The 13,551-nt window shown below is 44.9% G+C and overlaps 1 protein-coding gene across 1 annotated transcript in view; it reads right to left on the reverse strand.

Moving 5' to 3' along the window:
• The window catches only part of LOC109886574 (glycerol-3-phosphate dehydrogenase 1-like protein), a 41,066-nt gene extending 30,554 nt beyond the window's left edge, over nucleotides 1-10,512 (reverse strand). The window contains exons 1-3 of the mRNA XM_031817363.1: nucleotides 10,103-10,512; nucleotides 8,704-8,881; nucleotides 8,047-8,187 (exon numbers count right to left, since the gene is read on the reverse strand). Of these exons, the coding sequence (XP_031673223.1) occupies nucleotides 8,047-8,187; nucleotides 8,704-8,881; nucleotides 10,103-10,146 (363 nt within the window). The 5' untranslated portion in view covers nucleotides 10,147-10,512. The remainder of the gene's footprint in view (nucleotides 1-8,046; nucleotides 8,188-8,703; nucleotides 8,882-10,102) is intronic.
• Nucleotides 10,513-13,551: the final 3,039 nt, after the last annotated feature.

Genomic DNA, 13,551 nt, shown 5'->3' on the forward strand with positions numbered 1-13,551 from the left:
AGAGGTGTTACTAGTGTTTAGTGAGAGGTGTTACTAGTGTTTAGTGGTTAGTGAGAGGTGTTACTAGTGGTTAGTGAGAGGTGTTACTAGTGGTTAGTGAGAGGTGTTACTAGTGGTTAGTGAGAGGTGTTACTAGTGGTTAGTGAGAGGTGTTACTAGTGGTTAGTGAGAGGTGTTACTAGTGGTTAGTGAGAGGTGTTACTAGTGGTTAGTGAGAGGTGTTACTAGTGTTTAGTGAGAGGTGAGAGGTGTTACTAGTGTTTAGTGGTTAGTGAGAGGTGTTACTAGTGTTTAGTGTTTAGTGAGAGGTGTTACTAGTGTTTAGTGGTTAGTGAGAGGTGTTACTAGTGTTTAGTGGTTAGTGAGAGGTGTTACTAGTGGTTAGTGAGAGGTGTTACTAGTGGTTAGTGAGAGGTGTTACTAGTGGTTAGTGTTTAGTGAGAGGTGTTACTAGTGTTTAGTGGTTAGTGAGAGGTGTTACTAGTGTTTAGTGGTTAGTGAGAGGTGTTACTAGTGGTTAGTGAGAGGTGTTACTAGTGGTTAGTGAGAGGTGTTACTAGTGGTTAGTGAGAGGTGTTACTAGTGGTTAGTGAGAGGTGTTACTAGTGGTTAGTGAGAGGTGTTACTAGTGGTTAGTGAGAGGTGTTACTAGTGGTTAGTGAGAGGTGTTACTAGTGGTTAGTGAGAGGTGTTACTAGTGGTTAGTGAGAGGTGTTACTAGTGGTTAGTGAGAGGTGTTACTAGTGGTTAGTGAGAGGTGTTACTAGTGGTTAGTGAGAGGTGTTACTAGTGGTTAGTGAGAGGTGTTACTAGTGTTTAGTGAGAGGTGTTACTAGTGGTTAGTGAGAGGTGTTACTAGTGGTTAGTGAGAGGTGTTACTAGTGGTTAGTGAGAGGTGTTACTAGTGGTTAGTGAGAGGTGTTACTAGTGGTTAGTGAGAGGTGTTACTAGTGGTTAGTGAGAGGTGTTACTAGTGGTTAGTGAGAGGTGTTACTAGTGGTTAGTGAGAGGTGTTACTAGTGGTTAGTGAGAGGTGTTACTAGTGGTTAGTGAGAGGTGTTACTAGTGGTTAGTGGTTAGTGAGAGGTGTTACTAGTGTTTAGTGTTTAGTGAGAGGTGTTACTAGTGGTTAGTGAGAGGTGTTACTAGTGGTTAGTGAGAGGTGTTACTAGTGGTTAGTGGTTAGTGAGAGGTGTTACTAGTGGTTAGTGAGAGGTGTTACTAGTGGTTAGTGAGAGGTGTTACTAGTGGTTAGTGAGAGGTGTTACTAGTGGTTAGTGAGAGGTGTTACTAGTGGTTAGTGAGAGGTGTTACTAGTGGTTAGTGGTTAGTGAGAGGTGTTACTAGTGGTTAGTGAGAGATGTTACTAGTGGTTAGTGAGAGGTGTTACTAGTGGTTAGTGGTTAGTGAGAGGTGTTACTAGTGGTTAGTGAGAGGTGTTACTAGTGGTTAGTGAGAGGTGTTACTAGTGTTTAGTGGTTAGTGAGAGGTGTTACTAGTGGTTAGTGAGAGGTGTTACTAGTGGTTAGTGAGAGGTGTTACTAGTGGTTAGTGGTTAGTGAGAGGTGTTACTAGTGGTTAGTGAGAGGTGTTACTAGTGGTTAGTGAGAGGTGTTACTAGTGTTTAGTGGTTAGTGAGAGGTGTTACTAGTGGTTAGTGAGAGGTGTTACTAGTGGTTAGTGAGAGGTGTTACTAGTGGTTAGTGAGAGGTGTTACTAGTGGTTAGTGAGAGGTGTTACTAGTGGTTAGTGAGAGGTGTTACTAGTGGTTAGTGAGAGGTGTTACTAGTGGTTAGTGAGAGGTGTTACTAGTGTTTAGTGGTTAGTGAGAGGTGTTACTAGTGGTTAGTGAGAGGTGTTACTAGTGGTTAGTGAGAGGTGTTACTAGTGGTTAGTGAGAGGTGTTACTAGTGGTTAGTGAGAGGTGTTACTAGTGGTTAGTGAGAGGTGTTACTAGTGGTTAGTGAGAGGTGTTACTAGTGGTTAGTGAGAGGTGTTACTAGTGGTTAGTGAGAGGTGTTACTAGTGGTTAGTGAGAGGTGTTACTAGTGGTTAGTGAGAGGTGTTACTAGTGGTTAGTGAGAGGTGTTACTAGTGTTTAGTGAGAGGTGTTACTAGTGGTTAGTGAGAGGTGTTACTAGTGGTTAGTGAGAGGTGTTACTAGTGGTTAGTGAGAGGTGTTACTAGTGGTTAGTGAGAGGTGTTACTAGTGGTTAGTGAGAGGTGTTACTAGTGGTTAGTGAGAGGTGTTACTAGTGGTTAGTGAGAGGTGTTACTAATGGTTAGTGAGAGGTGTTACTAGTGGTTAGTGAGAGGTGTTACTAGTGTTTAGTGAGAGGTGTTACTAGTGGTTAGTGAGAGGTGTTACTAGTGGTTAGTGAGAGGTGTTACTAGTGGTTAGTGAGAGGTGTTACTAGTGGTTAGTGAGAGGTGTTACTAGTGGTTAGTGAGAGGTGTTACTAGTGTTTAGTGAGAGGTGTTACTAGTGTTTAGTGAGAGGTGTTACTAGTGGTTAGTGAGAGGTGTTACTAGTGTTTAGTGAGAGGTGTTACTAGTGGTTAGTGAGAGGTGTTACTAGTGGTTAGTGAGAGGTGTTACTAGTGGTTAGTGAGAGGTGTTACTAGTGTTTAGTGGTTAGTGAGAGGTGTTACTAGTGGTTAGTGAGAGGTGTTACTAGTGGTTAGTGAGAGGTGTTACTAGTGTTTAGTGGTTAGTGAGAGGTGTTACTAGTGGTTAGTGAGAGGTGTTACTAGTGGTTAGTGAGAGGTGTTACTAGTGGTTAGTGAGAGGTGTTACTAGTGGTTAGTGAGAGGTGTTACTAGTGGTTAGTGAGAGGTGTTACTAGTGTTTAGTGGTTAGTGAGAGGTGTTACTAGTGGTTAGTGAGAGGTGTTACTAGTGGTTAGTGAGAGGTGTTACTAGTGTTTAGTGGTTAGTGAGAGGTGTTACTAGTGGTTAGTGAGAGGTGTTACTAGTGTTTAGTGGTTAGTGAGAGGTGTTACTAGTGGTTAGTGAGAGGTGTTACTAGTGGTTAGTGAGAGGTGTTACTAGTGTTTAGTGGTTAGTGAGAGGTGTTACTAGTGGTTAGTGAGAGGTGTTACTAGTGGTTAGTGAGAGGTGTTACTAGTGGTTAGTGAGAGGTGTTACTAGTGGTTAGTGAGAGGTGTTACTAGTGGTTAGTGAGAGGTGTTACTAGTGGTTAGTGAGAGGTGTTACTAGTGGTTAGTGAGAGGTGTTACTAGTGGTTAGTGAGAGGTGTTACTAGTGGTTAGTGAGAGGTGTTACTAGTGTTTAGTGGTTAGTGAGAGGTGTTACTAGTGGTTAGTGAGAGGTGTTACTAGTGGTTAGTGAGAGGTGTTACTAGTGGTTAGTGAGAGGTGTTACTAGTGGTTAGTGAGAGGTGTTACTAGTGGTTAGTGAGAGGTGTTACTAGTGGTTAGTGAGAGGTGTTACTAGTGGTTAGTGAGAGGTGTTACTAGTGGTTAGTGAGAGGTGTTACTAGTGGTTAGTGAGAGGTGTTACTAGTGGTTAGTGAGAGGTGTTACTAGTGGTTAGTGAGAGGTGTTACTAGTGGTTAGTGAGAGGTGTTACTAGTGGTTAGTGAGAGGTGTTACTAGTGGTTAGTGAGAGGTGTTACTAGTGGTTAGTGAGAGGTGTTACTAGTGGTTAGTGAGAGGTGTTACTAGTGGTTAGTGAGAGGTGTTACTAGTGGTTAGTGAGAGGTGTTACTAGTGGTTAGTGAGAGGTGTTACTAGTGGTTAGTGGTTAGTGAGAGGTGTTGTTAGTGGTTAGTGAGAGGTGTTACTAGTGGTTAGTGAGAGGTGTTACTAGTGGTTAGTGGTTAGTGAGAGGTGTTACTAGTGGTTAGTGAGAGGTGTTACTAGTGGTTAGTGGTTAGTGAGAGGTGTTACTAGTGGTTAGTGAGAGGTGTTACTAGTGGTTAGTGAGAGGTGTTACTAGTGGTTAGTGAGAGGTGTTACTAGTGGTTAGTGAGAGGTGTTACTAGTGGTTAGTGAGAGGTGTTACTAGTGGTTAGTGAGAGGTGTTACTAGTGGTTAGTGAGAGGTGTTACTAGTGGTTAGTGAGAGGTGTTACTAGTGGTTAGTGAGAGGTGTTACTAGTGGTTAGTGAGAGGTGTTACTAGTGGTTAGTGAGAGGTGTTACTAGTGGTTAGTGAGAGGTGTTACTAGTGGTTAGTGAGAGGTGTTACTAGTGGTTAGTGAGAGGTGTTACTAGTGGTTAGTGAGAGGTGTTACTAGTGGTTAGTGAGAGGTGTTACTAGTGGTTAGTGAGATGTGTTACTAGTGGTTAGTGAGAGGTGTTACTAGTGGTTAGTGAGAGGTGTTACTAGTGGTTAGTGTTTAGTGAGAGGTGTTACTAGTGTTTAGTGTTTAGTGAGAGGTGTTACTAGTGGTTAGTGAGAGGTGTTACTAGTGTTTAGTGAGAGGTGTTACTAGTGGTTAGTGAGAGGTGTTACTAGTGGTTAGTGAGAGGTGTTACTAGTGGTTAGTGAGAGGTGTTACTAGTGGTTAGTGAGAGGTGTTACTAGTGGTTAGTGAGAGGTGTTACTAGTGGTTAGTGAGAGGTGTTACTAGTGGTTAGTGAGAGGTGTTACTAGTGGTTTTCGTGAGAGGTGTTACTAGTGTTAGTGAGAGGTTGTTACTAGTGGTTAGTGAGAGGTGTTACTAATGTGTTAGTGAGAGGTGTTACTAGTGGTTAGTGAGAGGTGTTACTAGTGGTTAGTGAGAGGTGTACTAGTGTTTGTGAGAGGTGTTACTAGTGTTTAGTGAGAGGTGTTACTGTGTTAGTGAGAGGTGTTACTAGTGTTAGTGAGAGGTGTTACTAGTGGTTAGTGAGAGGTGTTACTAGTGGTTAGTGAGAGTGTTACTAGTGGTTAGTGAGAGGTGTTACTAGTGGTTAGTGAAGAGGTGTTATAGTGGTTAGTGAGAGGTGTTACTAGTGGTTAGTGGAGAGGTGTTATCTAGTGGTTAGTGAGAGGTGTTACTAGTGGTTAGTGAGAGGTGTTACTAGTGGTTAGTGAGAGGTGTTACGTTGAGAGGTGTTACTAGTGGTTAGTGAGAGGTTGTACTAGGTAGTGAGAGGTGTTACTAGTGGTTAGTGAGAGGTGTTACTAGTGGTTAGTGAGAGGTGTTACTAGTGGTTAGTGGTTTACTACGGTTTCTTTCTGTTTATTATGTGTTTGTTAGTAAAAAACATCCATTCAGAGACACACAGAGACATTCAGACTGCTGTCTCAACTCCACATATGAGGGCTTGTCACTGACAGACAGACCGAAAGAAAAGTCAGACAGACAGACAGACAGACAGACACTACAGTAGATCCAGAGTAGGCTACTCTACTCCCTCTGATATTAGCCTTCTCTCTCCTGCAGACGTTAACTCAATCTGGGACAGAGATGGGAGTACCGAGAGGAGAGCATATCATGTCCCCGCAAAACATCACTCTTGAAATATTCAAACATCATAAGCCAGACGTGGGAGTTTAGCTGCCCTGGAGAGAGACAGAACCAGCTGGTGACAGAAACAAACTAGGCCAGGCCAAGGCCCTGTGGACTTGTTTTCTAGACACACACTGACACAGAGGACAAACACTTCCTGAATAACTAGAACCCTGTAGAAGTAGTTGTAACTGATGGAAGACTAGACATCAATACATGAATAGATAGTAGAGAGAGAGGCTGAATAACTAGAACTCTGTAGAAGTAGTTGTAACTGATGGAAGACTAGACATCAATACATTAATAGATAGTAGAGAGAGAGGCTGAATAACTAGAACTCTGTAGAAGTAGTTGTAACTGATTGAAGACTAGGCATTAATACATTAATAGATAGTAAAGAGACAAGGCTGAATAAGAGCTTATTAAATTAATCCCAACACCATAATCGTCTGATTACATTCTTGGAGAACGGGAAGACTGCCCTCTCCACAAAAACAAATGAGCCTGTAGTTAATTATGTAGTAGTAGTTTTACAAGCCTCTCCACTAAAATAAAGCTTCTCAAAATCCCCTGGCTCCTGAACCACACAAATTCTTCTTTACAAAGGCACCGCTCTGGCCCAATCCAGAGGTTTAACACAAGGCCCTGCTCTGGCCCAATCCAGAGGTTTAACACAAGGCCCTGCTCTGGCCCAATCCAGAGGTTTAACACAAGGCCCCGCTCTGGCCCAATCCAGAGGTTTAACACAAGGCCCCGCTCTGGCCCAATCCAGAGGTTTAACACAAGGCCCTGCTCTGGCCCAATCCAGAGGTTTAACACAAGGCCCTGCTCTGGCCCAATCCAGAGGTTTACCACAAGGCCCTGCTCTGGCCCAATCCAGAGGTTTAACACAAGGCCCTGCTCTGGCCCAATCCAGAGGTTTACCACAAGGCCCTGATCTGGCCCAATCCAGAGGTTTAACACAAGGCCCTGCTCTGGCCCAATCCAGAGGTTTAAAACAAGGCCCTGCTCTGGCCCAATCCAGAGGTTTAAAACAAGGCCCTGCTCTGGCCCAATCCAGAGGTTTAACACAAGGCCCTGCTCTGGCCCAATCCAGAGGTTTAACACAAGGCCCTGCTCTGGCCCAATCCAGAGGTTTAACACAAAAAGAGGAGAGAGAACCGTGACCCAGTTTAAAGCTGTTATAACTACATAATCTGATTTAAAAGATGGTTCTTTTTAACTGCATAAATATATGACAGATCTAGGTAGAGCATGGCAGAGAGACCATATATATATTTTTTTTTTCACCTTTATTTAACCAGGTAGGCAAGTTGAGAACAAGTTCTCATTAACAATTGCGACCTGGCCAAGATAAAGCAAAGCAGTTCGACAGATAAAACGACACAGAGTTACACATGGAGTAAAAACAAACATACAGTCAATAATGCAGTATAAACAAGTCTATATACAATGTGAGCAAATGAGGTGAGATAAGGGAGGTAAAAGGCAAAAAAAGGCCATGGTGGCGAAGTAAATACAATATAGCAAGTAAAACACTGGAATGGTAGATTTGCAGTGGAAGAATGTGCAAAGTAGAAATAAAAATAATGGGGTGCAAAGGAGCATATGAGCCATTAGCTAAATCAGCTCTTGTGGACAGCCTACGTAAACATTCAGCATCTAACGAAATTACACAAGATTTTAGTTTTGTGGTTTAATCGAGATATTTAAACAAAACAACCGGCCAAGAAACCCAATGGGTTTAACACTGAGGTCAGGACAGGTAGTGTTTTCTACCCTGCTGTCACTGAGGTCAGGACAGGTAGTGTTTTCTACCCTGCTGTCACTGAGGTCAAGACAGGTAGTGTTTTCTACCCTGCTGTCACTGAGGTCAAGACAGGTAGTGTTTTCTACCCTGCTGTCACTGAGGTCAAGACAGGTAGTGTTTTCTACCCTGCTGTCACTGAGGTCAGGACAGGTAGTGTTTTCCACCCTGCTGTCACTGAGGTCAAGACAGGTAGTGTTTTCCACCCTGCTGTCACTGAGGTCAGGACAGGTAGTGTTTTTCTACCCTGCTGTCACTGAGGTCAAGACAGGCAGACTGGGACCAGAGTGGTTGGTGATGGTGTTAGTGAGGAGAAGCAGGAGGAGAACACTGAGAAATGACAGGGTTCCATAGAGCCTTATAAGCAGGAGAACACTGAGAAATGACAGGGCTCCATAGAGCCTTATAAGGAGGAGAACACTGAGAAATGACAGGGCTCCATAGAGCCTTATAAGGAGGAGAACACTGAGAAATGACAGGGTTCCATATAGCCTTATAAGGAGGAGAACACTGAGAAATGACAGGGCTCCATAGAGCCTTATAAGGAGAAGAACACTGAGAAATGACAGGGCTCCATATAGCCTTATAAGGAGAAGAACACTGAGAAATGACAGGGCTCCATATAGCCTTATAAGGAGGAGAACACTGAGAAATGACAGGGCTCCATAGAGCCTTATAAGGAGAAGAACACTGAGAAATGACAGGGTTCCATATAGCCTTGTGTGTTTTAGGTTGGAGAGTAAACATAAGAGTAGGACGTTTGGTGGCGTGAAACTCTTACCTTAATGAGTGTGATTCCCCTGGCCTGGGAGGAGACACAGCCCACCATCTCATCACACAGCTTCCTGATGAACTGGTGAGGAACCACGAACACTAGGAGGTCAGCCCCCTCAGCAGCATCCTGGAGCTGAGGTACAGCCACCTGTTGAGAGGGAAGGAGGGTGAGAGTGTGGGGGGGGGGGGGGGGGGGGGGTGAGAGAGAGAGGGAAGGAGGGTGAGAGAGAGAGAGAGAGAGAGAGAGAGAGGGAAGGAGGGTGAGAGAGAGAGAGAGGGAAGGAGGGTGAGAGAGAGAGAGAGAGAGAGAGAGAGGGAAGGAGGGTGAGAGAGAGAGAGGGAAGGAGGGTGAGGGGGGGTGAGAGAGAGAGAGAGAAGGAGGGTGAGAGGGGGCATGAGAGCGAGAGAGCGAGAGAGGAAAGGAGGGAAGGAGGGTGAGAGAGAGAGAGAGAGAGAGAGGGAAGGAGGGTGAGAGAGAGAGAGAGAGAGAGGGAAGGAGGGTGAGAGGGGGGGTGAGAGAGAGAGAGAGGAGGGTGAGAGGGGGGTGAGAGAGAGGGAAGGGGGGTGAGAAAGAGGGAGGGGGGGGGGGGGGGGTTGGTGATGGTGTAAATTACAAGCTTTCAGTCTTTGTTTAAACTCATTTCTGTTCAGACAGTCCTCTTACCACGTTGTCAGGCAGTCTGTATCCAGGCAGGTACTTGACATTCTCATGGTCTGTGTTGATGATGTCTGTGAGATTCCTGCCATTCACGTTCTCCTCAAACACCCACATCTTGACTGTGGTGGCGAAACGCTGCAGGGCCTGAGCATTACTGCCGATTATCCTGGCAATGGCTGAACCCCTGTAGGGAACAAGAATCATCGATGTACATTACACTGCTCTACAACTTACCATTTACCATCGTCCTGTGGCAAGAGACAATAGCAAAAACAATCTAAATTACTATCTTAACTGTTCACCGTTATTTTAGAATGGGATAACCTAATAAAATTCAGTCTTGTCCTTTGTCAAGAAATTGCTCATGTCATAAACATTATCCTTTAAACATTATCCTACAGAAATGCATTGTCCTCCCCTCAACATAAGTGGATTCAAAACCCCACGTTGCTCTCCTACGTCTATGTTATACAATGGATCCGCGCTCGCCTCTGCGCCAGAGAGAGATATACCTAACGTTACATTGTAAGAGACAGACACTGGCAGCTAATGCTGCTCTATCTGGCCAGCTAGCCCTGTAACATCTATCTGACCAGCTAGCCCTGTAACATCTATCTGACCAGCTAGCCCTGTAACATCTATCTGACCAGCTAGCCCTGTAACATCTATCTGACCAGCTAGCCCTGTAACATCTATCTGACCAGCTAGCCCTGTAACATCTATCTGACCAGCTAGCCCAGTAATATCTATCTGACCAGCTAGCCCAGTAACATCTATCCGGCCAGCTAGCCCTGTAACATCTATCCGGCCAGCTAGCCCTGTAACATATATCCGACCAGCTAGCCCTGTAACATCTATCTGACCAGCTAGCCCTGTAACATCTATCTGACCAGCTAGCCCTGTAACATCTATCTGACCAGCTAGCCCTGTAACATCTATCTGACCAGCTAGCCCTGTAACATCTATCTGACCAGCTAGCCCTGTAACATCTATCTGACCAGCTAGCCCTGTAACCTCTATCTGACCAGCTAGCCCTGTAACATCTATCTGACCAGCTAGCCCAGTAACATCTATCTGACCAGCTAGCCAGTAACATCTATCCGGCCAGCTAGCCCTGTAACATCTATCTGACCAGCTAGCCCTGTAACATCTATCTGACCAGCTAGCCCAGTAACATCTATCTGACCAGCTAGCCCAGTAACATCTATCTGACCAGCTAGCCCTGTAACATCTATCTGACCAGCTAGCCCTGTAACATCTATCTGACCAGCTAGCCCTGTAACATCTATTTGACCAGCTAGCCTGTAACATCTATCTGACCATCTAGCCCATCTATCTGACCATCTCTATAGATTGCATGTCATCGACAGGAGCAACAGTGATCATTGACAGTGACTGGACTCACCAGTTTCCAGAGCCGACAATGCACACTTTCAGAGGCGACGCCATTTGGAGATGTTTCCTATATGTTTCTGGAGAAGAAACTGTTCAAAAATGTACTGATTCCGAAGATATAGGTAACTAGTGACAGATGATATGAGGAGAGGAGACAGGAGAGCGCCTCTAAGCGACTACAGACTAAACTACTGTAAATGACATCATCAAGGAGATGCCGCACTGGAGGATTCTGGGATTACGAGTTTTTTTAAATGTTAGTTACAATTAGCAGATGGAAGTTGAGTAGCCTATTTCAGATGTCTGTCCCCTGATAAATTGCAAGACAATTGTTGCAATGTTTACTAATGTCTCTCTTCTGGAAGAAATTCATGAAGAATATGAATTGAATAGCCTTACATTTTCATATCAAATAGGCTAAATGACATAGTCCTATTTTTTACCTATTCGAAATGAAATATTGAATATCTCACTTAATGAGATATTGTGAATCCGTGTGTTCTCAGCGATGATGCATATAGCCCTGTATTCTAGAGGTACATCGGTATCGTGGTTGGCTGGGAGTCAAAGGGAGTGACCATCCCGGGATTTCCAGTAGAAAAAAAAACGCAGAAACGTCAGAGCCACACACCAACACCGCAGCAAGACACGGAATACCCCTCTTCTCCTCTCTCTTCTTCTCTCGGCATAAGTCAGTACAGGGGTCCATATTCTCCAAGAAGCTGCACTAACGGAGAATGTGGTCATCACCCTGTTCTGGAATCTCCACTGCATTCGATCTTCTTCTCGTTCGGTTTTCCACCTTCTAAAACAAGATAATCTTATTTTGAGCTTAAATCTCAACTATGGACAAGCACCCAGGCTCCAACACGATCAACCCCGCATCCTACCATGGGAATCCGGCCGCACGGTGTTCGGACCGAGGAGTCGGCGGTCCGTGTCCGCACATCCTGGGCTCAGAGGCAGGCACCGCAGGCAGCCGTGGTGGGGTGTCCGGGGACAGCGCGTCCACTCCGCATCAAACCCACAAGCGGCGCCTGGAGGGGGTCCTCAATAAATACACCAACCTGCTACAGGGATGGCAGAACAGGTACAGTAGCCTATTCAGGGGGTCTAGCTCTGGTCCAAGAAGTTATACGCGGACGAACACTAACGCCGTAGAACAGGCGTAGTTTTATAGTGGTTATTAGCCGAGTTTGGTGCCATTGTTGATCAGTTGTGTCTGCTCGAAAGTCATCTCATTTCACACATATATTTTTTTAAAATCTCATTTAATCTTATCTATTCATAACAAGTTCGCTTCGATATTAAATATTCATCTTATCTATTTCATTTTCACCAATTTTTTTCGTATCTTATCACATCTATTGATAACAGAAGTTACCAAAAAGGGGGGGCGGGGCAGATCACATTCGCCGTCATTGATCAGCTGATTGATGAAGATGTCATAACGCACAGGATGTTTCCATTGGAAGAACTGAACCGAGAGGAGCGTCGCTTTGCGTTGCTGCACGACAAGGCATTTTTCCGTCCCGTTGCCGTGTTTACTAAAACACCGTTGTTGTTGTTGGCAAGTGATGACAATTAACATAATATATAAATACTGTTTTCATGTTCTATTCAGCTCTGTTCTATTCTATAGTTTAGTGAATTATTTGTGAAGTGGTCGCACTGCCTTCCGTCATGAAAGCAGTCATTGAGTTCATAGAGATAAGGCACTGAGACAGGACGCTTAATAAATACTGTAACATGAAGGCGGACTCAGACAGGAACAGGGTTTCGCTGATATAGTGGAACAGTTGTTTTGGAATGATTTCATGTTCAGAGCCAGATGGTCCCAGGCTGTGGGAGAGTTCCAGGGTGATAGGTTGACAGTCTGCGATGGGGGACAACAACAGACTCTATTTCACTGTCCTTTGCATTCCCTATTACTGAACTCATTCAGAGTGAATAGACCTTTTTACACTTGTTCAGTAGACCTGTCTACCAACACACAGGCCCTATTCCCTTCATAGTGCACTACCGTAGACCAGAGCCCTATTCCCTATATAGTGCACTACTTTAGACCAGGACCCTATTCCCTTCATAGTGGACTACCTTAGACCAGGACTCTATTCCCTTCATAGTGCACTACCTTAGACCAGAGCCCTATTCCCTTCATAGTGCACTACCTTAGACCAGGACCCTATTCCCTTCATAGTGCACTACATTAGACCAGAGCCCTATTCCCTTCATAGTGCACTACCTTAGACCAGAGCCCTATTCCCTTCATAGTGCACTACCTTAGACCAGAGCCCTATTCCCTTCATAGTGCACTACCTTAGACCATGACCCTATTCCCTACATAGTGCACTACATTAGACCAGGGCCCTATTCCCTATATAGTGCACTACTTTAGACCAGAGCCCTATTCCCTTCATAGTGCACTACCTTAGACCAGGACCCTATTCCCTATATAGTGCACTACTTTAGACCAGAGCCCTATTCCCTTCATAGTGCACTACCTTAGACCAGGACCCTGTTCCCTATATAGTGCACTACATTAGACCAGGGCCCTATTCCCTATATAGTGCACTACTTTAGACCAGAGCCCTATTCCCTATATAGTGCACTACTTTAGACCAGAGCCCTATTCCCTATATAATGCACTACCTTAGACCAGGACCCTATTCCCTACATAGTGCACTACTTTAGACCAGGGCCCTATTCCCTATATAGTGCACTACTTTAGACCAGAGTCCTATTCCCTATATAGTGCACTACTTTAGACCAGAGCCCTATTCCCTATATAGTGCACTACTTTAGACCAGAGCCCTATGGCTCTGACTACATTATGTAGGTGATGGAGTTCCATTTGGGACAGAGACACACTGTTGCTTTGGATTAGGTCTGGTGGGTGGTGGGATCTGAAGGAAAATCAATGATCCCTAACAGGAAAGCCCCTCTCCCATCTCTGGCACGCTGCTAGTGTGTGTGTGTGTGTGTGTGTGTGTGTCACTGTGTGTTTAGATCGATAGAGAGAGCAGCCAGTCGTGTAATGAGCTCGGATCACAGTGTTCTGTTGGTTACTGACTGATTCACTCTGTCTGGCTGTCTCTCTCTCTCTCTCTCTCTCTCTCCCTCTCTCTCTCTCTCTCTCTCTCATTCATTCTCTTTCTTTCTTTTTCTTTCTCTCTCCCTCTCTCTCTCTCTCTCTCTCTCTCTCTCTCTCTTTCCCTACTGATACACACTCTTAGTCCTCCTCCTCCTCTTCCTCCTCCTCCTGATACACACTCTTACTCCTCCTCCTCTTCCTCCTCCTACTGATACACACTCTTACTCCTCCTCCTCCTCTTCCTCCTCCTCCTGATACACACGCTTACTCCTCCTCTTCCTCCTCCTGATACACACTCTTACTCCTCCTCCTCTTCCTCCTCCTCCTGATACACACTCTTCCTCCTCCTCCTCTTCCTCCTCCTA

This window comes from Oncorhynchus kisutch, unplaced genomic scaffold (assembly GCF_002021735.2).
Source record: "Oncorhynchus kisutch isolate 150728-3 unplaced genomic scaffold, Okis_V2 scaffold1001, whole genome shotgun sequence".
NCBI classification, from domain to species: Eukaryota; Metazoa; Chordata; class Actinopteri; order Salmoniformes; family Salmonidae; genus Oncorhynchus; species Oncorhynchus kisutch.